The sequence below is a fragment of the Pelodiscus sinensis genome, chromosome 1 (genome assembly GCF_049634645.1).
Source record: "Pelodiscus sinensis isolate JC-2024 chromosome 1, ASM4963464v1, whole genome shotgun sequence".
NCBI classification, from domain to species: Eukaryota; Metazoa; Chordata; order Testudines; family Trionychidae; genus Pelodiscus; species Pelodiscus sinensis.
The window spans coordinates 73,209,082-73,236,473 of record NC_134711.1 but is presented as its reverse complement, the minus strand read 5'-3'; the positions used below and the strand labels follow the sequence as shown (position 1 = coordinate 73,236,473).

At 39.2% G+C, this 27,392-nt stretch overlaps 1 protein-coding gene across 2 annotated transcripts in view; it reads right to left on the bottom strand.

Moving 5' to 3' along the window:
* Nucleotides 1-27,392, bottom strand: part of TMTC2 (transmembrane O-mannosyltransferase targeting cadherins 2) — a 402,268-nt gene that overhangs the window by 88,789 nt on the left and 286,087 nt on the right. For both annotated transcript variants that reach the window (XM_075932550.1, XM_075932545.1), the window contains one exon: nucleotides 14,022-14,143. In XM_075932550.1, coding sequence (XP_075788665.1) covers nucleotides 14,022-14,143 — 122 coding nt within the window. The remainder of the gene's footprint in view (nucleotides 1-14,021; nucleotides 14,144-27,392) is intronic.

The following is a 27,392-nucleotide window of genomic DNA, read 5'->3' as shown; positions in this document are numbered from 1 at the left end:
GAGTGCCGTGAGCCATTGTAAACGCGGACCGAGGACGTAAGTCGGGGTTTTTTGGCCGCTTCCACACTTACAAAAACGGTTGTAAGTGTGGGGGTCGGAAATCTGGCCTTCGCAAGTCGGAGGGCTCCTGTACATATCTTCCTCCAAAGCGTTCTGTTCAATACTGGGTCATTTAGTCCAGTCCCTTGTGCACATGGCAGGTCTAAGTATTATCTAGACCATTTCCAAAAGGTGTTTATCTAACCTGCTCTTAAAAAGCTCCACCAACAGAGATTCCACAATCTCCCTGGGCTATTCATCCCAGTGCTTAACCACCCTGACAGTTTAGAAGTTCTTCCTAATCTTTGACCTAAACACTTCTTGATGCAATTTAAGCCCTATCATCAGAGAATAGTTTTTCTTCATCCTCTTTGTTACAACCCTTATGTACTTAAAAACATTTATGTCCCCTTCTCAATCTTCTCTTCTACAGACTAAATACATCCAGTTTTTTTCAACCCTCCCGCAGAGGCCATATTATCTAGAGACTTTTAATAATTTTTGTTGCTCTTCTCTGGATCTTCTATTTGTTCACACCTTTCCTGAAATGTGGTATCCAGGACTGGCCACATTACTCCAGTTAAGACCACATCATTTCAGAATAGTGTGGAAGAATTATTTCTCATGTCTTGCTTATAACATTCCTGCTAAAACACCCTAAAATGATGTTTGCCCACCACCCTTTTTTTTGGCGCAACAGTGTCACACTGTTGAATCATATTTAGCTTGTAGTTCACTACCACTCCTATACTCCTTCATGTAATACTCCTTCTTGGGCAGTAATTTTGCCCCTCCCCCTTTTTTGTGAGTGTGACTGATTGTTCCTTCCTGTCCATCTTTCCTCATTGAATTGTATCCTATTTTCTTCAGACTGTTTCTCCAGTTTGTCCGGAGTATTTTGAATTTTCATCCTATCCTCCAAAGCACTTGTAGTTCCTTCCTGCTTGGTATCACCCAGAAACTTTATAAGTGTACTCTCTCTGCCATAATTTAAATCCTTAATGAAGATATTGAACAGAACCAGATCCAGAACTGATCTCTGGGGATATGCCCATCTAGGTTGACTGTGAACCACTGATAACTTTTCTCTGGGAATGGTTTCCCAATTAGTTCAGCACCCACCGCATAGACGCTCCATTAACTAGTATTTCCCTAGTTTATGAGACAATCATGTAAGAAAATATCAAAAGCCTTGAAGTGAAAATGTACCACACATGCCATTTCCCCCCATCCACCAGGTTTGTTACAGGTTCTAACATCAGATTGGAGGTCCAGGCCCAAACCACCTCTGAAATTCACGAAATTCTAGAATTAGATCCAAACTATCTGATTTGGACTTTATTACATTCCATCGCTTGTTCTTGGGTCTGCCTCTGTTTTTCTGTTCAGCCTTGAAATCTGTTCAACACTCAAAACCTACATAGCTGTCAGATATGTGCTTAACGTGACCAAATCATCTCAGCCTGCCTTTCTTCTATTCTTCGTTCATGAGTGTTACTTTGAACATGTCTGTAACATACATTCTCTATACTTTTTTTCGCCACTCATCCAGTTCAACATTTGCGTTTCTCTGGAAGAGATCAATTACTCATGTTACATGAAACAAGTACAAATAAAAACAGCATAGTACACGAAAGGAAGTATGGCATACCAATTTTACTTACCTGGATTTTTAAAAAATTGTATCTATTTATTCTGGGTGGTTTTTTTTAAACCAAACAGGAATAACACATTTTTATTAAGAATGTTTTAATTAAAAATCTATACAAAGTATTAGGGAAATTTTAAAAGAAAATAATTTCTTTAGACAATTTGAGATATATTTACTGTGTGGAAAATATTGAGTGCTCACCTTTTCTCATTATTCTATAGACTATTATTATATTCTGACCACAAAATGAAAGCCGAATGGATACATGTGAAATGAATTTTCAAATTAGGTACTTTTCCTTCCATCCAAATCCTAAGTCATTTTTTATTATTCTTGATAAAGTAGGGTATTAACTTCTACCTGTGTTCCATGATAGTAAATTCACTATCTTCACATATTGTTTTCATTGAGTTCTATAAATTCTTGAAGAGAATTTGGCTTACATTCTGCATTCTTCTGTGATTACAGTCAAATGTACTGTATATATACTAGTAACAGGTAACTGGGGGCCTATATTGTACCATTTAACAAAATAAAGATATTTCTTTCTCTCTTTCTTTCCCTCTTTCTTGAAAACCATTTATTGTGCATTTGCCTTCCCTGTTTCCAGTCATAAGCTTTACATTTTGTGTGAATGAGAAGAACAATTTATGGCTTCCACTATTTTATTGAAAGGAACAAGACACAATATCATTAACCAAACAGCAATCTTTTTGAAATTTATTTTACAATGAGAAAGCCTTTCATTTGATAATTAGTCCCACATAATTTTGGCGTACAGTAAAAAATATATCCTAATGGAACTGAGAAGTGTATTCATGGATATAGTTTTATGACATGTGGCCAACTCCAAGAAATATAACCTTGATAGATGCCAGTTAGGGAAATATCTCTAGCTAGGAAATCCTGTCATTCAAGACATGTATACGAGATAAACCATACTGCAAGCAGCTGGGGTATAACGGTAATAAAAAAATACAATGTGACTTCTAACTCAGACACATTCAGAGAGAAAAACAGATGAGAAACTGTGCAATATATGTTTTGTATTTAAAAACAGATCCCAAAATTGGAGGTCCAAGCCCAAATCACCTCTGACCTTTAGGAAATTCCAGAATTAGATCCAAATTATCTGACTGGACCTTTCTCTATTAATGCAGTCTCGAGCTTGGTTCAACATTGCTAGAAAATAGGTCTTTTAATAAAGTGTTTAATACATTAGAAAATCCTGTCTCATTTATATTGCACTCTGAAGATAAGCCACTGTTCTCAAATTTAAGACTTGTCAATAAGTGCGGGAATGGTGATAATGGCACTTTATTACACAGTAGTCAAAGTGCCAATCAGTTAATTATTTATAGGTATCAGTCAATGATGGACTAAATTTAATTGAATAGGAATCCTGTATCCATTATATTCTGCTATGATGAGAATTAAACTGGAATATTCAACTTTTATTTAAAAATTCCTCATCTGAATAACTTTATATGCCAAGATATTTAGCCTCCAAAAATGAAATATCTAACTGGTTCAGTCAGCTAACTGAGCTGGCCCATCTGCATCTTTTCATGCAAGTAACATGTATGTACACAGTAACGCGTAGCTCAAAATAAGCTATGCAATTTGATCTATGTAAATTGCGTAGCTTATTTCAAGATAGCCTATTTAAAAATTTGGCACTGTCTAAACAGCACTAATTTCAAAATAGAGCGTTATCCCGACAAGTTCCTTAATCCTCGTGCAACAAGGTTTATGCGACGTTGGAATAATAAGCCCATTATTTCAAATGAATTTTGAAATAATGGGCTTGCTGTTAAGACACACAGAATACTATTTTTGGATAACGGACATTATCCTGAAATAGTGTCGCTCTGTTGATATACCCATAAAGATTTCTAGAGTTTGGGAATATTTAATAAATAATCCTAGAAATGATATTCCTACTATACTTATATGATGCTGTTTTCAGCGAATCACTATGTAAAATGACCAGTTACTCCAGAGAATTACATCCAACTTTATGCTATATAGCATTTCAACTTCAGAGCTTTTTTTAAAATTACTCATTCACTAATCTTTGTTATTTCAGTTTAGTACCAGTATGCAAATATTACCCTTATTTTACAGAGAGGAAAAAGTAAATGGGAAAAACATGGGATCTCTATGGCCATCTTTATTGTCAGAGTTGCTAAAAACAACTCTAGAGCTCCTGGCTCATGCTTCTCTTTTCAGACCATTGAAACATGCTTGGCTCATCAAATCATTAATAATAATGGATCAGAGATGCTTAATGGCTTCTTTGTTTCGGTCTTCGCCGAGAAGTCTGAAGGAATGCCAAACATAGTGAATGCTAGTGGGAAGGGGGTAGGTTTAGAAGATAAAATAAAAAAAAGAACTAGCTAAAAATCACCTAGAAAAGTTAGATGCCTGCAAGTCACCAGGGCCTGATGAAATGCATCCTAGAATACTCAAGGAGCTGATAGAGGAGGTATCTGAGCCTCTAGCTATCAACTTTAGAAAATCGTGGGAGACAGTAGAGATTCCAGAGGACTGGAAAAGGGCAAATATAGTGCCCATTTATAAAAAGGGAAATAAGAACAACCCAGGAAACTACAGACCAGTTAGTTTAACTTCTGTGCCAGGGAAGATAATGAAGCAAGTAATTAAGGAAATCATCTGTAAACACTTGGAAGGTGGCAAGGTAATAGGGAACAGCCAGCATGGAATTGTAAAGAACAAATCATGTCAAACCAATCTGATAGCTTTCTTTGATAGGATAATGAGTCTTGTGGATAAGGGAGAAGCGGTGGATGTGGTATACCTAGATTTTAGTAAGGCGTTTGATATTCTTATCAATAAACAAGGCAAATATAACTTATATGGGGCTACTATAAACGTGAGTACATAACTGGCTGGATAACCGTACTCAGAGAGTAGTTATTAATGGTTTACAATCCTGCTGGAAAGTTATAACAAGTGGGGTTCCGCAGGGGTCTGTTTTGGGACCGACTCTGTTCAATATCTTCATCAACGATTTAGATATTGGGATAGAAAATACGCTTATTAAGTTTGCAGATGATACCAAGCTGGGAGGGGTTGTGACTGCTTTAGAGAATAGGGTTATCATTTAAATTGATCTGGACAAATTGGAGAAATGGTCTGAGGTAAACAGGATGACGTTTAATGAAGACAAATGCAAAGTGCTCCACTTAGGAAGGAACAATCAGTTTCACACATACAGAATGGGAAGTGACTGTCTAGGAAAGAGTACAGCAGAAAGGGATCTAGGTGCTATAGTGGACCACAAGCTGAATATGAGTTAGCAGTGTGATGCTGTTGCAAAAAACCCAAACATGATTCTGGGATGCATTAACAGGTGTGTTGTGAGCAAGACACGAGAAGTCATTCTTCCGCTCTACTCTGCGCTGGTTAGGCCTCAGTTGGAGTACTGTGTCCAGTTCTGGGCACCGTATTTCAAGAAAGACGTGGAGAAATTGGAGAGGGTCCAGGGAAGAGCAACAAGAATGATTAAATGTCTAGAGAACATGACCTATGAGGGAAGACTGAAGGAATTGGGTTTGTTTAGTTTAGAAAAGAGGAGATTGAGGGGGGACAAGATAGCAGTTTTCAGGTATCTAAAACGGTATCAGAAGGAGGAGGGAGAAAACTTGTTCATCTTGGCCACTAAGGATAGAACAAGAAGCAATGGGTTTAAACGGCAGCAAGGGAGGTTTAGGTTAGACATTAGGAAAAAGTTCCTAACTGTCAGGGTGGTTAAACACTGGAATAAATTGCCCAGGGAGGTTGTGGAATCTCCATCTCTGGAGATATTTAAGAGTAGGTTAGATAAATGTCTATCAGGGATGGTCTAGACAGTATTTGGTCCTGCCATGGGGGCAGGGGACTGGACTCGATGACCTCTTGAGGTCCCTTCTACTCCTAGTATTCTATGATTCTATGTGTTACAAATTTTCTTTCCTTTTGTTCCATCCTCTCCTTTTCTCCCTCCTTCATATTTCCATGCAGACTCTCGCGGGAGTGGAAGTTTTTTGTTGCCAAAAGTGGATGTTTTTCCCAACAAAAGTCGCACAAATTGTGGTATAAATGCTCTCACTGTTTTGTTGCCAAAAGGCAGTTTCTGGTGACAAAATATGCCAGTGCAGACAAGTCCCAAGTCAGATCCCTTTTTATATCAAATGTGATTAATATGTGCATTGACAATTCTGGAGCGCCTGTTGTATAACATTGGCTAGAAACACACTAGGGAAGATTTTGGCCTCCTACTAGGGACAGGTTTAAAATATGAAGGATCAGCGTTAACTTTAATTTTTACACTATGACGGGATAGTGGCTTATAAATCATTTTGCTTTGAGTTTAATCCGAGAATCATTAACTATCATGTGTGACTTATTTAATCATATCAAATATCCTGGAGTATATGGAATCATCTATGACTGTCAATGAATGTATGGCTGAGAAGTGAAATACAAAAACTTTTTGAAGCAAATTATTTTCCCACAATATTTAAAGATCATTTTTGAACCTGGTAAGAAAAAAGAGATTAATAGTACAATGTGGAGCCAGGCAAAAGGCAAACCAATACTGCACTATTTCCTAAGAGATTTAACAGACCATACAATTTCTAAACCACATCTTGTCTAGTTTTATATTATCTGACTGCTTCCTAAAGCAGCCAAACCACTATTTGCATTATTACAAACTGTGGGCATTGTGAGATGAGCAGAAATCCATCCACCTGGATATACAGGCTGAACCTCTGAAAACTGGGACTCCTGGTATGACATCATCCGTGGTCCGACAGGACAACAAATGCTCCTGGACCAGAGAACCTGGGATCCTAACGGAAGGAGGACCAGGAGCCCAGCTGGTGGCAGTGGGGCCAGATCCCCACAAAAGTGCTGGGACCAACCCAGAGAACCCCAGGAGCCACCTGCAGCAGCGTGGAGTTGGATAAATCTGGCTGTCTGCAGCAGCACAGGGCCAGGGAACTGCAGCAGAGTAAAGCCAGGGACTGAAGAACCATGGATGCCCATGGCAGGAAGTACAACCTGTACAATATCTGAAACCTTCAAAATGGTTCCATCTATGACCCATAAGTAAGATTTCTAGAAAGAGACGAGGGTGTCCATCACCACTGTCTATCTAGAGGAAGCACATGCCAATGGACAGCCCTAGTAGACAAAAGGTTTTAGGCTGAGTGCCTGCTGAACTTAGACTAATGCAAAAATGATCTTGCATATGTATTATGTTCCCTTAGCATGTATACTGATGTTTTCTCCCTTTGCAAACATTGTTCTCTCAATGCAAATCAAAATATGGTACATGCTCAAGGCTGCACCTGGTCCTGTCATTTTTGACTAAGAGACTCCATTAAATTGTATAAATGGGAGTTCTGCAATCTTAAAGCCTTTCATATGAATTATGATTTTCCTTGTGAAGAATAAATAAATTACCTAAGGCAAGAGTTCAGGTGCTTTGGCTGTAACCCTATGTTTTCCCAGTTGACTGGAAGTTAGCTAGGATGTTGTTTTCACCAATATGTTTCTCAAACAATTTATCTAGCTTAGCATGCAAGCTTTTAAGAGCTTAAAAATGCACAACATTCAAATTCTGCTACCCAAATAGCTAAATGCTGTTTTTAAGAAATTAATAAATAATATAAAACTACAGTCCAAGGGCTTCATTCTAGTTATCCTACAAATGAGCAACTAACCATGCTTTTTAACAACTGAGTTTAGCTGTTACATAAATTCTGCAAAAATGTACTCTAGTGAGCATAATTTTTATATATGAAAGCATGGCATTACTGGATGCATGGGCTGTCAAATATATCTGAGTGTTGTTGATAGGTAAGAAGATCTAAGTTCAGTAAGTCATTCCTTTGTAGCACAATATTCAAGCTTCTCAAATTTTGTCTTCTTTTTCTGCATGTACAGGAACACAACCAATTTCCTCTTGGTGTTTCCCATATCCCAGAAAATGTATAAAGACATTACAGATATTTCGACAACACAACAGCATAGGGAATTTACCATCTACTTCAAAGGGAGTAGAATTGAGTGCTTTATGGTACATAGGTTTTGTGCTGACTCTGAGCTAATTTTAACTTAGAACATAACTATTGAGTTAACAGAACTGGAATACAAAAATATTTTGGGTTGTATGTATATATTCATGGAATGACTGCATATCGTTAAAGATTTTAACAACCACCTATAAAAATAAATAAGGGTTCTGAGTCTCATTTACACTTAAATTTCTTTACACTGCTATCACTGTAAAGGGACCTCAGAATGGATGCAAATTGTGTTTAAGCCCACTAAATTACAAATTGCTCCTACTTTAAAACACACCTTTGCTCTCTTAGGGTTTGTCTACACTACATTCTCATGGAATGAGGAGTACAGCTAGTTCGGATTAGGAAGCCTAATCCGAACTAGCTACTCCGTGCCGCATGTAGCCGCGCGGCACGGGGTTCGAACTGCTGGCATTTAAAAATGGCGCCGGCCGGCTTTATGCAAATGAAGCCCGGGAAATTCAAATCCCGGGCTTCATTTGCAAGTGCGGTATGCCTACATTACGCTCCTAGTTCGAATTAGGAGGGTAGTGTAGACATACCCTTAGAGAGAATGAAGTTGATGTAGTGCAAATGAGAATTAGATCTCACGTTTTGTCACAAATGAACAAATAAGTAGGCTTACATGAAATAAGATACTAAATGTATAGAAAAGATCAATAAATGATACGTTTTTGAGCTCTACACTGGGGAATTTATGCCCTGTTTTTATTACAATACAGGTAACATCTTCCCAATTCCATGAACATACCCTTACGGATACTATTGCAGTTAGCTTTACCAAGAGTAATTTTGCTCAGTAATGCCCCAAGTTTAAAATTTCTGTGAATGTAAGACAACTGTCTGTTTCAATAATATATATTTTTTAAAGTTTAAGGGCATATCATTTTATTGTGCGCGCGCGCGCACACACACACACACACACACACACACACACACACTAACTAACTATTTGGGTAGATTTAGAAAAGAATTATTATCTCAAGGGTGTCTAAGACCCAATCAGAAACTGGGGCTTATTGTACTAAGAATCGTAAACACCCAAAATCCATGCACTCATGCACAAAAATGATTACTTCGATACTGAAGAATTCTCAAACAAAAACTCAATTTCTAAAGAAGCAGTAATATTAAGGTAAGTAAACAACATACTGCTGTATAATATTTATTAAACTGTATAATGTTAATTTTTGGGGATGTATGAGACTTCACGCTGTACTTTAAACTGAAGCTAGTATTTTCTGTTCTTTTGCAAAAACAGGTGAAAGTGTCAAAATGTGACAGATTAGCACCTCACAAATAACCTCATTCTAAACATATACAAAACAAAGCAAATTAGTACAAGGAAAATTATAGAGCACAGATTAGACTTTCTGCTTTCCATTATTCATTTTATTGCTTGTAAAATGCAGGTTTAAAGGCCTGTTATGCAAACAGCCTTTAGAAACAAGAATGATATTAGCTACATGCAGATCTAAAGCTGCAAAAATCAACTCCAAATTAAATGAATTAATTTCATTAATTCACCACACAGTTACTATAATTTTAAGGTTCACAGTACAAAATAAATTCTGATTTATTTTTTTATGGTTATAAAAACCAGGTGCACATCCTGTGTTTCAGCAGGGTAAACCACTCAGAAAGTAACAATTTTTGTTTAAAAATCTTTTCAGTGAGACATGTCAACTTTTAAATTCTACTGTACATGATAGAGTTAAGTTTGATTCATAACCTGTATCCTAAATCTCTGAAGGCAACTTTGATAATTAGAAACTTGTTTCAATGTGTGGACTGAGAAAAGCAACATGACAGAGAGGTCAAGAATAGAAATGAGGAGGATCATATTAATTTTTCACTACTAAGCTGGTATACGAGATATAGCAATAAAGTGACTTTATTTGAAGTTGTATAATAGGACTAATTAGTGAAGAAATAATAAGTATTAGGGTACAAAATCATGGATTAAGAATGTGCTCTATGCATTCATATTTCATGACTTCAATAGCTAGGATTGGTACTGGGGGAATAAATGAACCAAGCCTCACTGCTATTAGTAGGTGTTAATACTGGCAACAGATTTAAGGAGGCAGAAAAACTGGGGTTAAAATGTGCTACATAACTGCAATTTAAATCAGGAAATAAAACATTATTGAATTTGTGAACTTTACAGATTTGATTTTATAACTAAGGTTTATGTTGTACAATTGCCTTTGGCTGAGGTGTAGGAGCTTGACTGAGCTTGCTTCCCCCTCCCCCCCCAAACTCCCTGACCAAGGAAAGTTTTCTAGCTCAGTTATTTTCATTCTTCATCTCCTCCCCACTCCCTTGCCTCATCTCTTCCTTGGAAAATAAACTACAAGACAAGCAGAACTGTTAATAGCTTGTGTCAACATTTGCTTTACTGTAGCTCAAAAAAAGTTGCAAAAAGTTTTACTTTAAGCAAACTGACTAGTGTAACATAAAAGGAGAGGAACCCCAAAATGTCTATCCTCAACGTTTGAGACAGTCACCCAAGTCACTATAGTAATTTCTTGCCTTTTTTGGTCATCTGCACAGTGTCTATTTCTATTCGAGGGCAATAGACCTAAATAGGAACATTCAAATTAAGAATGAATCACAACATGTCTCTAGGCCTGGTTTGTAAGGACAATTTCTAGAGGTGAGAGATTATTCCAGTTTGGATCTCCATTCAATACTAGTGGAATCTGTAGAGACTTAATCAAGCATGCCCAGTAGTGCCACTCACAAAAGAAACCTCTGTGATGAGGCTATTCCTCCCTGAAACTCCTTTCACAGAAACCTGAGTTTTAAAACTGATCAAGGCTGAACCATCAACCCAGAGGTCAAACCTTTCATATCCTACTGCCAAATTGCAGTGGGAGAGGTCTAGGTTGGTATTAGGAAAAACCATTTCACCAGGAGGATGACAAAGACCTGGAAAGGGCTAAATAGTGTGGTGGTGAAATCTCCATTCCTTTAAGTCCTGGCTTAACAAAGCCCTGGCTGGAATGCTTTAGTTGGGATTGGTCCTGCTTTTAGCAGAGAGTTGGATTCGAAGACCTCCTGAGGTTGCTTCCGACCCTACAATTCTGTGATTCTGTAGAATTCCTGCTCTGTTCAGCTCTCCTGGAAAGCCCTGATGACTGTAATAATTAAATGTTTTCTGCTCCTTTTTTCCATTTATAGTCATGCCCAATATGGAAATGCCAGCAATCAATTTTATATAATTAAGAACAGCAACAAAAAAAATCACAAACACATATATGCATTTCATATTCACTACTGCATCTAAATAGTGTTGTCTTCTGAAGCACTATGTTAATTACATTTTGGACAGGTAAAACAAAAACAAAAAATGCTTTTTATGTCTTCTGTCTTATTTTGCTGTTAATGGAATTAATTTGAGCTGCACCTATATGCACTGCAATGAATATATACAGATAAGACATGACTGTAAAATAAAAAATAATGTTAAGGTCATTCTTAATTATATTCCACAAAAATAGACAAATATAAAAGAGTACGCATTTGGGAAGAGGAGAGTTATTGCATTTCACTGGCCACTGTAAGGATGTCAGGCTACGTCTAGACTACATGGCTCCGTCAACGGAGCCATGTAAAATAGTTTATTCGGCATAGTCAAAGAAGCGGGGATTTAAATTATCCCCACATCATTAAAATAAAAATGGCCGCTGTGCTGTGCCGACGATCAGCTGTTCCGGCACAGCGCGGCAGTCTAGACGTGGCGCAGTCGACAAAGGAAACCTTTGTCGACTGCTCTGGTATGCCTTGTGAAACCGGTTCCCCCTAGCACTGTCTCCACAATGCTGCCTCCCCTCCCATCTGCTGCCTCTATGAGAGGCGGGGGGGGAGGGGTGAGGGTACAGGGGAAGCTGCTGCAAAGCAGCCTCTACCCACAACAGGCCGAGGCTTGCAGTAGGCAGAGGCTACTCTGACAGCAGCCCCTGTCTGTGGGGTTCCCAGTGAGGAGCTGCCCCCCCCCCCCCCGACAGGAGGGGCTGCTGCCATCAAGCAGCCCTTGTTCACAACGGGGACTGCTCAATCCAGGCTCCAGCCAACTCTGGGAGTTATCCCCGCTGTGGCTCTCCAGAGTTGCCCCTTATTGACTAATTGTGTAGTTAGTACAAATTGTATCGACTACACAATTAGCCAGATAACCACAATTTAAGGGCTATAGTTGAATGCCCTTATGTGGTGTCTAATACACAGAGTTGTAGGTATAGAAATCCTTTTCATTGCTGATGACACACATTTCTGAGGTCGAAGACACTGTCTGTAGCATGTGTGTCCTGTGCTTAAATTCCTTCATGAAATGTAAACAGTTAAACACTATTACAAATTTGTATGAACATTCTGACCCATTTCCCTTTTCCTTCAAATTAGGTGCATGTTATCAATTCAGAAACCCAAAATTATAAAATAAAACTATTTCAGGACTAAAGCACAAATCTAAAAATTTCTCATGGCCAATTCTCAGAATTTGGAAATAATTAAGATATTAAAAAAGGTGTAAGATTTTTTTCATGGAAATCACAAGACATTCCCTAACAAATATTATATTCCATCTAATCAGCAATTCAGAGTATGTGAAAAATTAACCACCAGAGAAGAGCTGTAGGGTGGAAAAAAAAAAGAGAGATCTGGATTCTAACAGTAAAAACCCTTCCAAATGTTCTAATATAATAGAACTTCAGTGTCTCATAAAATATTTCTTAATAAAAAAAAGGAGAGAGAATGAAAAAGAAAACCTCATTGTGCAAGCTTTCAAATATACTCCTTAGCTGCCAAAAATGAACTGGGCCAGAAGAGGAAGGTGAACTGGGAAATCCTAGTATGTATGCTATGTTATGTTATCCTAGTATGTATTCTATTTGGAGTTGAATATTAAATAGATATATACCATAAATGCAGGAGTATGTCAGTATGTGAGAAATTTTAACTGGAATTGGGAATTAGAGTGGAAAACTATAGTTCCACAGGTTAAAACTGACAGACAGAGGGATAATGATAAAAGCTTAACTCTTATTTCATAGCACACTGAAAGCTCCAGCTTGTACTGGCTTTATTAAGTCTTTTAATTGGCAGCTTTTAGTAACATTTATTAGATGTTGAATTCACTTTAACTGTTGTCACTTCCTTTTCTCATCTCTATCCTTGTGTTCTAATACTTTATGTATTTTATTAAAAATAAAGAGAAGGTGAAGGATGGGGGGAATTGATGAGGCCAGCTGTGAAAGGGAGACAGTCTCCTGGGCAAGGGACTGGGACACTTGCCAAAGGACAATATGTAGTTCTTCCCCTCCCCCTAGGAATCTTGCACCCACTGGCCACCTGAGGGACAAAAGTACTGGTTTGCCAACATTTCCCAGTTCCCAGGATTTAGCTCAGTGCAGGAACTTACCTGGAGCCTCTTTTGGCTCCATTCCATCACACACGATGAGCATTTGTCAGATGGAAGTGCTGACATAAGGCAACAGAATGAGAGGAAATGGATTGGGCAGGATACCATACCGTGTACCATACCGTGAGGGCAGAGCAACAAAGCTAGTTCCTGATGCTCCAGGTGTCCAGTTTTCATTGTGATTAAGATAATAAAATGAATAGTCCCCAGCAGTAGGAGACTTTGATTTTAGTGATGGACCTTGGCCTTAAGTGTTAGGGCGAGATCTGGAGACCCTCGCAGGCAGAGGTCAGATATCTAAGGTCCACACCCAGCTTTCACCTTCTGTCCCCTCACGGAGAAAGGATGCTAGGATTCATATAAATCAACTATAAAAATACTGTAGGGCTTTGTCTTCATGGAGCAGCAATGTGATGCTGTTTGAAACAGCACTACTTTTAGTGTGCCCCAGCAAGGCCTACACAGCATTAATTTACAGCACGTTAGTGTACTATGGGCCAATTAGCATGCAATACATTTGTGATATCTATAATGCACTCTCCCAACAGTGCATTACTCCATCATGTAGACAAACCCTTAGTCTTAATGCATTTTCCTTTATTTCCTGTTATAAACTTGTATATGGTAACCTATAATACAGATGGTGTGTTCCTCTTCAGAGTTGGAAGATACTGTTGAAATGTAAACAGTTATTTATTAATAACGTCATACGCTATTTCTAGACCAAGAATTCCACAAGCCCTGTTATTCCTTTACCTCATTTCTTTTGGGAGTGCTTTTATTGACTCTCAGTAGTGGCTGATTAACTCACCGTTAGTGCCAGAAGTTTCCCGTATGTGAGATGTGCTGGGATGTGGTCAGTCTTGGATCGCAACGATTCCATATACCAGTGTTCTGCTTCAGGCAGCTTGCTCAGTCTCATGTAGGCTTCTCCTATGAAGTAAAGATGACGACCAGTCAGAGGACATGGGATTTTAATTAATTTTTTAATTTGAATTACAAGAACAACAAAGTTCTACATTGTGACTGTCCACCTATATATGAACAAAGACCTCTAAGATACTGCACTGCTTTGAATGCCAGCAATGTAGAAAACAACTTTATGAACACCTTATTAAGAATAAAAAAGCATAAGTGAGATGAAAGTTGAGTTAAAATTGACAGTGGGAGTATCAATCAAAATTCCTAAGGTAAGCAAATTAACATCACATCAGCTGTGCAACAGCTATTTCTTTTCAATCAGTTCACGTTACACAGCCTTGCGTATTAGTGAAAAATACAGCATGTATTTGTGGTTAACCACGACACATCAGTATCATAGATGAGGATAACAAAACCCTAAGGTAGGTTTAAGAAAAGTCTCCAAAGAATGCTAGAATAATGAGAGAGGACAAGACATGTAGCATTCAGTAAAGTCTGGTGCCCTGCAATATTTCTATAACTAGTGCTTTATCCTGATTTGAAATTTGTAAGGATTATTTATGGAAGCCAATGTGTGAGAAATGATCAAAATCTGACAAACTTCTCAAAGTAAAATAATCTGGCAACAAAGGATAGTGGGAGAACGAAGGCCAGGACAGAAATGCTCTGAGGACAATCTTGAAATTTTTGGAAATGCATTTAGTATAGTGTATAAGAATTCATTTGAAGAGACAAATCAAACTAAATCTTTCAAAGTTAATCAGAAGTACGCAGGATCAAACAATTAAAAGTGAAGTATAGCAGTTTTCAGAATAACACTACTCTGCATTTACATAGCACATTTTGAACCTGCTATAAACTGGTTCAGTGAAATCTTGGTCCCACTGAAGTCCACGGCAAAAAGACTAATGACTTCAATAGGGTCAGGATTTCACCTATTTAACTAACTGATGTTATTTCCCCCCATATAAATTGTGATTAATCTAAGCTCACATGCTAATTCAGCAGAATATGTGGGGTTAGAGCTCAGGAATTCCACAAGCCCAGGCTCATTCGAACAACATGCACGACCTCTCAAATGAATGGTATCAAATTATAACCTATCACATGCATTATTACAGTAGCAAAGGTAAACATTCAAATTAAAAAAATGCCATAATTAAGATTGCCTCCTCAACCTAAATTTGCACCTCCTTGTGCATATGCACTATCATAAAGTCTTTAATGACATAATCACATTATCTTTTCTACTCCAAATTGTCCCTGCCTTTTCCCTAGCCAAGGCCCATTCCCCTCACCTTGACGGTCTCAGTCTCCATTCCTCAATTTTCTTATCCCTGTCCCAGTCTCCCTGCCTAACACAGCCTCGTGTCACCCCCCTGGACTCTCCTTTCCTTGTGGCCCTCTCTCCCAATCCCCATCTCTTTGCCCAGGTTTCTCCAGTTCCCTGCCTACCCTTCTGCTCCTTGTCTCTTTCCCAACCAGCCCCACTTCTCTCGCTCTCTCTACTACTCTAAGCTGTCTGTCCTCTGCAGGACTCTTGCACCCTCTCCCTTTCCACATTCCCCATTCCCACCGGCTCTCCAACCCCATCTCTGTGTGGGCTCTTCAGCTAACCCCACTGCTTTCCCCTGGACCACAGTTCCCCTTCGAATAGATCTTTCCTCCTCCTTCACTACTTTCCTCCTTGCTTAGCCAGTCCGTCTCCAACCTTCGCACCGCAACTCCTACTCCCAGTCCCTTCTCCCCAGACTTCCAATCCAAATCCACTCTGTTCCTCACTTGCAGGTCTGTGACTTATCTCCTGTGTATTCAACTCAGTCAGTGTCCTCCACGGTGCCTGAGTCCAGCACAGTGCCACTTACAGTACAGGACACACCTGCCCCCTTTATTCGTTTCAGGTGACCTGACTCAAACCAATCATGGCCTGCAGCAATCCAAAGCTACCATTTCAGGAAAAATCCTGCTTAGTCCCAGGCTGAAGGATGCCCAGTATGATTGAACCTTCAGGAATTTAGTTGCTAAAATCCAAGAAGTCTCTACTGAGTATGTATACATTGTGAATTTTTTCCATAGAATTATAATTTAGCTGTATTTGGGCAGATTCCCACTCCTACACCCTTAATTTTCAGGTCTCTGCTTCAAAAATTGCAGGTGGTAAAGCTATTAAAAAAAAAGGACACCAAAGTTAACATAGGCAGAACAACATATTTTCTCTAATCTCATTCTCAAAAAATAGCTGGACTATTTTGGCTAAAAATTCCCCTCTCCTCTTGCTCCTCACATGGAAAATTTCAGCCAGCATGGTTACAGTTACACAAAGTTATAAGTAACTGAAAACAAGATCTTATAATTGGAAGTGAGACACAACCCCAACAGGTGCTGCTGCCAGCCCTCTCTATGATATTCTCAGATCCACAATGCACTATGACCTGTACAAACTTATGAAGAGACAGGAGCTTATCCAGTATTTCTCAGGATGGATGCGAATATAAGGACCCAGAGAGAGAAGCATGTACACTTGAAATGCTGCTAGGCAGATTAGATTGTAGAAGGTTTTAGAAATCAAGCACTTCACAACAAAACCTATTAAAATGACCTTCCCCCGGAGGCTACTGTTCACTGTACACCCAGAAATTTAACTATGAATTTACTGACCTACATGTCAAACTGTCCACACAGAAAGCTCCTCTGAAGACTTAAAAATTGCTCTCCTTGGCTGACCATATTCAAAGGTTTCTATTGAAAGCTTGATTCCTCACTGTAACGCCAATATTTTAAGTTTCTGTAATATATCAGCTGAAGGTCTATCAGGTCTATAAATCTTTTCGATTTTTTTGAGGTATTTACAGCCCTGCTATTAAAAAATCACTACAGATTAAGGTTGAGAAAGGATTTGTCCCTTACAGAGAAAAAAATGCAAATTTTCAGTTCAATCTATCCGGCCATTTTCTTGGTTAAAGGGAAGTAAATCTAATAAAAGGCAAAGCTCTTGTGGTTTGGGATGTTTTTCAACCATTCTATTGGATGAGATATATAGGGATTGCATTTTGTCATTTAGGATGAGATTTTATATATAACTGCACAGGGAAAAATTTATAATAGAATTAATAATGTTTGACAGTTACTATTGTATATTTGCACAAACTTTAGTAATGGAAATGATCTAATTTTCAGTAAATCCTTATTTGAGCACCCACTGACATGAGATATGAAAGTAACTATACAATACAAACTGGCTGCTCCATTTACTTCCACACTATCAGCATTTAACACATTAATTTGTGAAGTGCTCATATGAAAAATGGAAATGGTGCCATAATTCATTTCGACAATGTATCTGGTCGAACCTATGAAGTTTAATGATTTTATATCCCACTTTTACATACTACATCACAATAGCACAAAAAAAAAATCTGTTACATGTCACAATGTTTCAAAGGTATCTCAGACACTATAAATAGAACAAGTCAATTTACAGGAATCGAACCCTGTGCTAATGTGCTTCTGCTGAATAGGACCTATCATGAGATACCAAAAGGCAAGCTTTTGATAACTTACCACTAGTACACGATCATTAAAAATTTTCCAGAGTTAAACAACTTTTAAAGTGCTTATGCACAAATGCTAGAAGTCTAAATAATAAGACGGGAGAATTAGACTGCCTTGTATTATATTGATATACTAGGCATCACAGAAACTTGGTGGAATGAGGACAGTCATTGGGACACGGTCATACCAGGGTACAAAATATATCAGAAGCTCAGACCAGGTCAAGCTGGTGGTGGAGTGGCTCTATAAGTGAAAGAAAATGTAGAATTAAATGAAGTAAAAATCTTAAATGAGCCAAAATGTTCCACAGAATCTAAGGGTAGTAATTCCATGCTCTCACAATAAGAATATAGCAGTTGGGATATATTATGACCACCTGACCAGGACTGTGATAGTGACTATGAAATGCTAAAGGAGATTAGAGAAGCTATCAAAATAAAACTCAATATAGTGGGGGGATTTCAGCTTTCCCCTTATTGACTGGGTATACATCACCTCAGAACAGGATGCAGAGATACAATTTCTTGATAGCTTAAATGACTGCTTCTGGGAGCAGCTGGTTCTGGAACCCACAATGGGAGAGGCAATTCTTGATTTAATCATAAGTGTGCACAGCATCTGGTCCAAGAGTCAAATATAACTGGACCGCTTGGAAATAGTGACTATAATGTAATAAAATTTAACATCCCGGTGGTGGGAAAAACACCTCAGCAGCCCAATGCTGTGACATTTAATTTCAGAAAGGGGAACTATACCAAAATGAGTAGGTTCATTAAGCAGAAATTAAAAGGTACAGTGAGAAAAGTAAAGAACACAGTGGGAGGTGGGGGTGCCACCATGGATTAAAAACCAAGTGAAAGAAGCAGTGAGAGATAAAAAAGGCATAGTTTAAAAAGTGGAAGTTAAATCCTAGTGAGGAAAATAGAAAGGCACATGAACTCTGTCATATTAAATGTAAAAATATAATAAGAAAAGCCAAAAAGGAGTTTGAAGAACAGCTAGCCAAAAAATAGTAGCAAAATGTTTTTTAAGTACATCGGAAGCAGGAAGCCTGCTAAACACCCAGTGGGGCTCTTGGACGACTGAGATGCTAAAGGAGCACTTAAAGACGATAAGGTCATTGGGGATAAACTAAACAAAATCTTTGCTTCGGTCTTCACAGCTGAGGATGTGGGGGAGATTTCTAAATCTTTTTAGGTACCAAATCTGAGGAATTGTCCCAGATTGAGAGGTCATTAGAGGTGTTTTTGGAACACATTGATTGAAGTCACTGGGACCAGATGGTACTTACCCAAGAGTTCTGAAAGAACTCAAAATGTGAAATTGTGGAAATATTAACTGTGGTTTGTACCCTATCCTTTAAATCAGCTTCTGTACCTAATGACTGGAAGATAGCTAATGTGATGCCTATCTTTAAAACGGGCTCTAGAGGTGACTGGCAATTACAGACCAATAGGTCTAACGTCAGTACTGGACAAATTTAGTTGAAACTATAGTAAAAAATAAAATTGTCGGACACATAGATGTACATAATTTGTTGGGGGAAAAGTCAACAATTTCTGTAAAAGGAAATCATGCCTTACTAATCTGCTAGAGTTCGTTGAGGGTGTCAACAAACATGTGGACAAGGGGGATCCAGTGGATACAATAAAATTAGATTTCCAGAAATCCTGTGACAAGGTCCCTCACCAACGGCTCTAAGTAAAATAAGTTGTCATGGGATAAGATGGAAGGTTCTCTCATGGGGTACATCTAGACTACATGCCTCTGTCGCCAGAGGCATGTAGATTAGGCTACCAGACATAGGAAAATGAAGCGGCGATTTAAACAATCGCCGCTTCATTTAAATTTACATGGCTGCCGCGCTGAGCTGACAAACAGCTGATCAGCGCGATAGTCTGGACGCATCAAAGGTATTTGTCGACAACCCAGGTATGCTCATTTTCCTATGTCTGGTAGACTAATCTACATGCCTCTGGCGACAGAGGCATGTAGTCTAGACATACCCATGGACTGATAACTGGTTAAAATACAGGAAACAAAGGGGAATGAATACTTTTCAGAATGGAGAGAGGTAACTAGTGGTGTTCCACAAAGGTCCGTACTGAGACCAATCCTATTCAATCCATCTATAAACGATTTGGAGAAAGGGGTAAACAGTGAGGTCGCAAAATTTACAAATGATATTAAACTGCTCAAGAAAGTTAAGACCAAGCAGACTGTGAAGAGCTTCAAAAAGTTTTCACAAAACTAAGCAATTGGCCAACAAAATGACAGATGAAATTTAAAGTTGATAATGTAAAGTAATGAACATTGGAAAAAATAATCCCAACTATACATACAATAAGATGGGGACTAATTTAGATGTAACTCATCATGAGAGATCTTCGAGTCATTGTGGATAGTTCCCAGAAAACACCCACTCAATGTGCAGAGGCAGTCAAAAAAGCAAACGGAATGTTAGGAATCATTAAAAAAAGGATAGAGAATAAGAGAGAGAACATCTTATTGTCTCTATATAAAACCACGGGATGCACACATCTTTAAAACTGCATATAGATGTGATCGCCTCATGTACTGGCATTGGAAAAGTTTCAGAAAAGGACAACACAAATGATCAGGGGTTTGGAACAGGTTCCATATGAATAGAAATTAAAGAGATTTGGACTTTTCAACTTAGAAAAGAGGAGACTAAAGGTGGGATATGATAGAGGTCTATAACATCATGAATGATGTGGAAAAAATGAATAAAGAAAAGTTATTTATCTATTCCCACAATATAAGAACTAGGGGTGACCAAATGAAATTAATAGGCAGCAGGTTTAAAACAAACAAAAGGAAGTTTTTCTTCACTCAGTGCACAGTCAACCTTTGGAACTCCTTGCCAAAGGATGTTGTTAAGACCAGGACTTTAACAGGATTCAAAAAAGAACTAGATAAATTCATGGAGGTTAGGTTCATCAATGGCTTTTAGTCAGAAGGGCTAGGAAAGGTGTCCCTAGTTTCTGTTTGTCAGAGGCTGGGAATGGGAGACAGGATAGGAATCACTTGATAATTACCTGTTGCGTTCACTCCTTCTGGGGCATCTGGCATTGGCCACTGTTGGAAGACCAGATACTGGGCTAAATGGACTTTTGGTCTGACCCAGTATGGCCATCCTTATGTAACTTCTCAGCAGTAACATTAATTTATCAGATTCCTATCTTTAGCATGCTGTGGACTTTACACCTTAAACTGGTGGAACCCACAATAAACATGACATCTAAAATAAGACTTAGCTCATCAATGTAATGTTCAAATGTGGCTGGAGGGGGAATAGCAGGCCCCTACAATATTAGAATAATTTGTTCAATAAATTTACCATTTGGCGAGGAGTTATTTACCTAATATTCTGTTTAGATTACACAGCTCCAAAAGCAATCCTGCACTGGGAAGGGGATGGGCTAGATCAGTGATAGGAAACCTACAAGGGTAAAAACACTCCCCATATTGTCCTCACACACCAGAGCCTGGGGGTGAGGGGGGAGGCAAGTTAGAAGACTGTGTGCACAGTGGAATGGCAGGGGTGGGGTGCAGGAGTGCCCAAAGTGCACTCCCCAATTCTGGGGGAGGAGACCTGAGCTTCAGGGGCCAGATCCAGGCAAGCTGGGGGCCATATTCAGGCCCAGGGCCTTAGAATCCCCACTCCTGGGCTAGATGATCTCATGATTATACCACAGCTGTAATTTACTTAGTATATTTGTATGTTATGCTATATTTAAAGTGCTTCATGAGATTGTTTCACCTTGAACCCCTTTAATTTAATATTTTAACACAAAGGGAAGCATAATGGACATAATATGTCCTTTAACTTGTCCTATATCAGCAAATCCCTGAAACTGAAAGTTAGTAAATACAGAAGAATAAACTACACACAACAGAGAAGACTCAATTACAAGACTTCTATTAGCATCGCAAAAGCAGTCTGAGTTGTTTTATTTTATAATCACCAGAACACTTGGGAATCTTACAACACAGGCCGACATGTTAAAATATCGAATTTGGAAAAACTGGCCTCAGATGTAGAAGCCCTCTTAGCAATTCACTTCTGTAGCCTTTTCGTTCAGTCTGAACAATTAGCATCCTAAAACAAAACAGCCAGAAATTGCAACCAGCCCAAAGTTTCATATAGCTTTGCATGGGTAGGTATAAACAACAGTAATCTACTTAGGGATGAGATAAGAGAAAAGCACAACCTTTTCCTTCCACTGTAGCAAACTCCATTGTTAGCACTTTTATAATGTACAATGAAGTACTTGCATGAAGAGAAAAAAGGCCTTTTTTCAGCATATATTCATTTAAGGAAAGAAATGTTTTGTAATGTACATTAGTAAACAATTAGCAGAAAAAAATGTGTTAGAAGCCTGGCCAATGTTTTGACAACTAAATCTCAGATAAGTGCAGGGCATCATGATTTAATAGATTATGGTATGGGACACATATTGCATAGGTTAATCATGTTTGGCTCTTAAAAATAAGTCTAGCACCATGTGAACTGTAAGACTATACCAACAAAAGTGTTCCTTGGATCCCTAAACAACATTTAAAAGTAATTCAATAAAAAAGCATTTAATAGGAGCAAGGCATGAAGGGGGTAGGAGTCTTAACAATATTAACAGGCTTGTAGAAATGGCTACATCCACCCAAAAGAATAATTAAATAAAGTGATAGTTGTGTTATAACCATCAACACAAGAAGTTCTCTCTGTGGTAAATTTTCATATTCATGATGTGAAGCTCTGTTTCTATGCCAGATATAAAATCTGGCTCCCCCACCTGTAATATACATGGCTTCCACTGGTGTAAGACAGCTTGATTTCTGTTCATGTGTAATGTAGGAGAACAACAAGGAGAAATCATTTAACTTCCAAGAGACTGTAAAAAGAAAACTTGCCATGGATAGTAACCTTTTACTGTGCACGTGTGCTGATAATGTACAAATGCTGAACATGTGTAGAGTCAAATTGGGAAGGCCAAGAAAGAGATTGAGTGGTAACTTCATTTACGTACAGCCTTCAAAGGGGAACAGACCCTAACTCACTTCAAGACTGAGCTTCATAAGTTTATGGAAGAGGTACGATGAGACTACCTACAATGGCATGTAGCTGATTTGCAACTGCGAGCAGCAAATACTCCCCAACAGTCATTAATTGGATACTAGATGGGAAGGGCTACAAATTACTACAGAGATTCCTTCCTGTATGTCTGGTTGGTTGGTCTTGCCAAAATACTCAAGAGTCAACTGACTGCCATATTTTGGGTTAGGAAGAAATTATTCGTGGATCAGACAGACAGAGATACTGTAACATGGGACACAAGTAACTTGCAGGTGTAAACTAGCATTAAATGGTGGTTTCTCTGTAACCTGAAGTCTTTAAAGCATGATTTGAAGACTTCAGAAACTCAGCCAGAGGTCTATTACAGGAATGGGCAGGTGAGGAGGAAATGATCAGACAAGATGATCATGATGGTTCCTTCTGGCCTTAAATTCTATAAGTCAATAAAAACAAATCACAAGTTCCAGCAATTTCCCTCATTCTCTGCTCCCCATTTTCCCCTCACAATGTGCATGGTGTACACATACTGTTCATTATACATAATATTAGATGCAAGTTAGAAAAGAAGCTCTCTCATAAAAAATGGTTACCAAGCTTAACAGAAATGTACTTGAAAAATAGGCAGAGATGGATGAATTGCATTTGTCATTCAATAAGTTGAACAGCATCATCCATACATTTCCCTTTATCTCTCAATATTAACATAAACCCCCAACAGTCCATTTCACTCTCTCTCACACCAATACACTGGTAGAAGTATGAATTACTGTAGCAGGTGGGCCTGTGTGGTTTTAAAAGCAATGTAATACAATCAACTGTATAATATCATATTTCCAGGAAAGCAAAAGGCATCTAGACCCTAGCCTGATCCTTAAGCAATCCTAATATTGGCATTAAAGTGTTCAAGATCCCACAGGGACCATTATATCTTTTGACCCCAGGTTTTAATTGAAACATTAAACAAAATATATTACCTATTTAATGAAGCTAAGCTGGACTCTGGCCTTTGTAGTGCATGTTGTAATGCCAAGCAAATTAATCTCTGTAACCTTAGTATATTGTTTTAAACATATATCAAAGATGAATGCCACAGAGAACATTTATACCAAATCAACCACACACAGAATATTGAATACTTACCTTAATTCCAATTTAAAGGCTTTAATTTTGTATTTGTTTTGTATTTATATGTATTTTGTATTTCTTTTTAAGGAAAAAATATTTTTTCTTGGTACACAGCCAACAAAACATATGGTTTCCTTAGCTTGGTGGCAGCACACCTGGCAAAATAAATCACAGTGATAGAGGACCAAAATCTACACTGCGGCTTTTCATACATATGAACTTTGAACATCTGATGTAGGTCCCCTGGCCCTGCTTTCATAATATGAGCAAAACACAAAGCCAAATGAATAACTTGATCTTCTATGTCAAAGAACCCCTCTTTAATTTAAGAGGCAAACTATTGCATAATTTTAAAAAAAGCAAGAAGTCAAAGTGCACGCTGAAGAAATGAGTCACTGACTTGCCAGAGAAAAAAATGCCAATAGGGGCAAGCACAGGAAAAGTACTGAAACACTCAACATGGAAAACAGGTAGTGCAAAGGCTTAACGCTGTGGGTGAGTTAATGCACTTGGAGATCTGGAGTTCAAATCCTAATACAGTATAAACTATGAGTCTCCTGTTTACACTCCTTTCAGTATATAATGTATATTGTATGGGGGAAATCTCTAGGAAAGCCCCTTTACATCTCTGGAATGATACATGGAAATTGTGATCAAATTAGGTGAAACATACACTTGCATTTAAAGCTGTGTACCAAAGACAGCAAGCCACGGAGTCAAATTTAATCATGAGAGAATTGACACCCTCCGTATTCTTGGATTATACAATCATCTATGGAAATTCTTGATCACAGAGTCTAGATTTGAGATAAGGAAGGACTTCCTCTGCGCATACTGAGAGCATTCCAGGGTTCTCCCCACTTCCTCTGTAGCACTGAGCAGATATCAACCACAAATTGGGTAGGCACAACACAAATTGTCAAATTCCTGCAGGTGGGCCCTGGCAGACTTCAAGCCATCAGTTACCTACTGTTTAACTAATACAAAAGTTTGTTCACAAGCAGCGTCTTGCATGAAGAAGGCAGGCTAACTTTACCTAAACTACTATATCCTAACAATGGCAATATAGTCAACACATTGATTAATTTAACTTTACATAAAAGCAAACAAAAATCCCAATGCTCAACTCATAAATAGAAACTGCAAGATAGAAACACTGTTAGGCTGGTTGTATTTAGTCACTTGGCTCTAGCACTCCAAGTTATCCACCCATAATGACTGAGTAGTGGTAGTCTTTTAGAAGAAAGATAAATGCTAAATTTAGGGAAAGTTATATTTACTGTCTATCTCTTTGCCAGCCTGGCATTGTTTGCAATCTTGTTAGCAGGCATAGATACTTCAGAAAAGTTCTAAGTGAGCTCTGTTAACTTTGAGGCAGGTGACTTTTTATTTCCTCATCCCCCATCACTCCCACACATATGGGGGAGATAGGGTAACAGCTGAACAGAGAAACAATTAGGAGTCTGCTGGCCCTTTGCTTTAACACTAACAAGGAACATTAGGGGATAAGCTTTCATGAATCAACTCATGAAAGCTTATGCCCTAATATAGTTGTTAATCTTTAAAGTGCCATCAGACTTTGTTTTTACTGAAGTAGACTAAACACAACTACCTCCCTGAAACCTGCTTAAAGGAGAGAGGATCTAGAACATGAGTGAAATAGAAGATGAAAGAATCCTAGGAGCAGTCAGGTAGGGGATCAGGACAAGGTGGCCTTTATATTAACTTTTTGTTTCATTTGCTAATAAATCCAAATCTCAAGAGGAGAGTGAGTCTGGACTATGTGGAATGAGGACCGTGTTTATATAAAAAAAAAGGGAAAGGTATCGTCAGCCCTTACATATAGAAAGGTGGTAGTGTGACGGGGTGAAGCAACCCCGTCACTCACGGGGAGCGCACGGGGCAGCCGGGGAGCAGACAACCGGCGCGGCAAGCCCGAGCGGGGGAGAAGGGACGCATCATCACGCGGCGCCAGGGCGCGCCGGTGGTGACGTCACGGGGGCGACGCCGAGTAAGGCGGAAGGGAGGGGGAGGATAAAAGGAGGAGGGGCAGCCGAGAACGGGGGTTGGGAGCCGGCAGGGCCGGCAGCGGCGGGACCAGACCCGGCGGCGGCGGCGGGACCAGACCCGGCAGCAGCAGGACCGGAGCCGGCAGCGGTGGGGCCAGCGACACCAAGCCCGGCAGCGGTGGGACCAGCGGCGCCAGAGCCAGAGCCAGGGGCAGTGAGTCCAGCGGCGGCGGAGCCAGCGGGGGCAGGAGCCCAGGAGAGGGAGGCAGGAACCGCGGGAGCCAGGCAAGCGGGCAGCGGAGGCGGCTGGGGACCCGCCGAGGCTAAGGCGGGACTGGACGGCTACGGGTCGGCGGAGTGGAGCCAGACCCAGGGCGGGCCGCGGAACCTGAGAGCGGGGGTGTTTTGGGGTACCAGCCCCCCCCGCTACCACTGAGAGGGCGCCTCTCAGTGTCAGGGCCCTGGGTCGGGGTCCGGAGAGAGTGTGGGCCCGGACCCCCCACTCCGCCCGGCGATCCAGAATCGAGGGGTATCTTGAGCGCGGCCTAGGGGCAAACAGGAGAGGCGGCGGCCCAGACGGGTGACCCCGTGACAGGTAGGTAAAGTACTCAGTCAAAAATCTATCTTCTCCAGAGTTTGGGATTATTTTCTATATAAAACAGAAGTCTATATATTTCTGCGAAGCAATGATTTTATAGGATCACTCTAAAAAAAAAAAAAAAAAGGAGGAAAGAGTAACTCATCCGTTTTATGTTACAGAATCTGTCTTACCAGGAACAGTTTTGTCTACAATTTTGCAACTTTCATTACTGGAAACAAAACTTTCAAGATTTTGAAATTATACTTTTGCACACAAAAGTGGAGTCTGACTTGTCATGCTCTATGTAGACACTATTATCTGTTAAAGGTATCTGTTGGGCATTAATAATAAGCAAATGTGTAATTTGTATTACAACATTATGGCTGTTGATAAGCTTGATAGAATAATCAAGGCAAGCTGACAAATAAAACTGGTCTACTGATTACAGAACCTAGACCATTTCTCAACAAAAATAAGCCCAAAAGACTTTTAGCTATTGGTTTGATCTCATGAGATTCAAGTATCCACAAAAGTGACAAAAACAAATACTTGCCCAAGTGAGTGTGGTTTATAGAGAATCAGAAACAAGTTATGCTATCACCATGGTAATGCAAATATTTCATTTTGAATTTATACTTAGCACTTTTAACAAGGGGGTTGTAAGCAAGAAATGAGAAGTAATTCTTCCCCTCTACACTATGCTGACTAGGCCTCAACTGGAGTTGGAGGCATCAAATTTCAGAGAAGATGTGGAGAAACTGGAAAAGGTCCAGAGAAAAGAAAAAAAAAGAATAAAGATCTAGAAAACATGACCTATGAGGGAAGCCTGAAAGAACTAAGTTTGTTCAGTTTGGAAAAGAGAAAACTGAGATATAATAGCTTTCAAGCACCTAAAAGTGT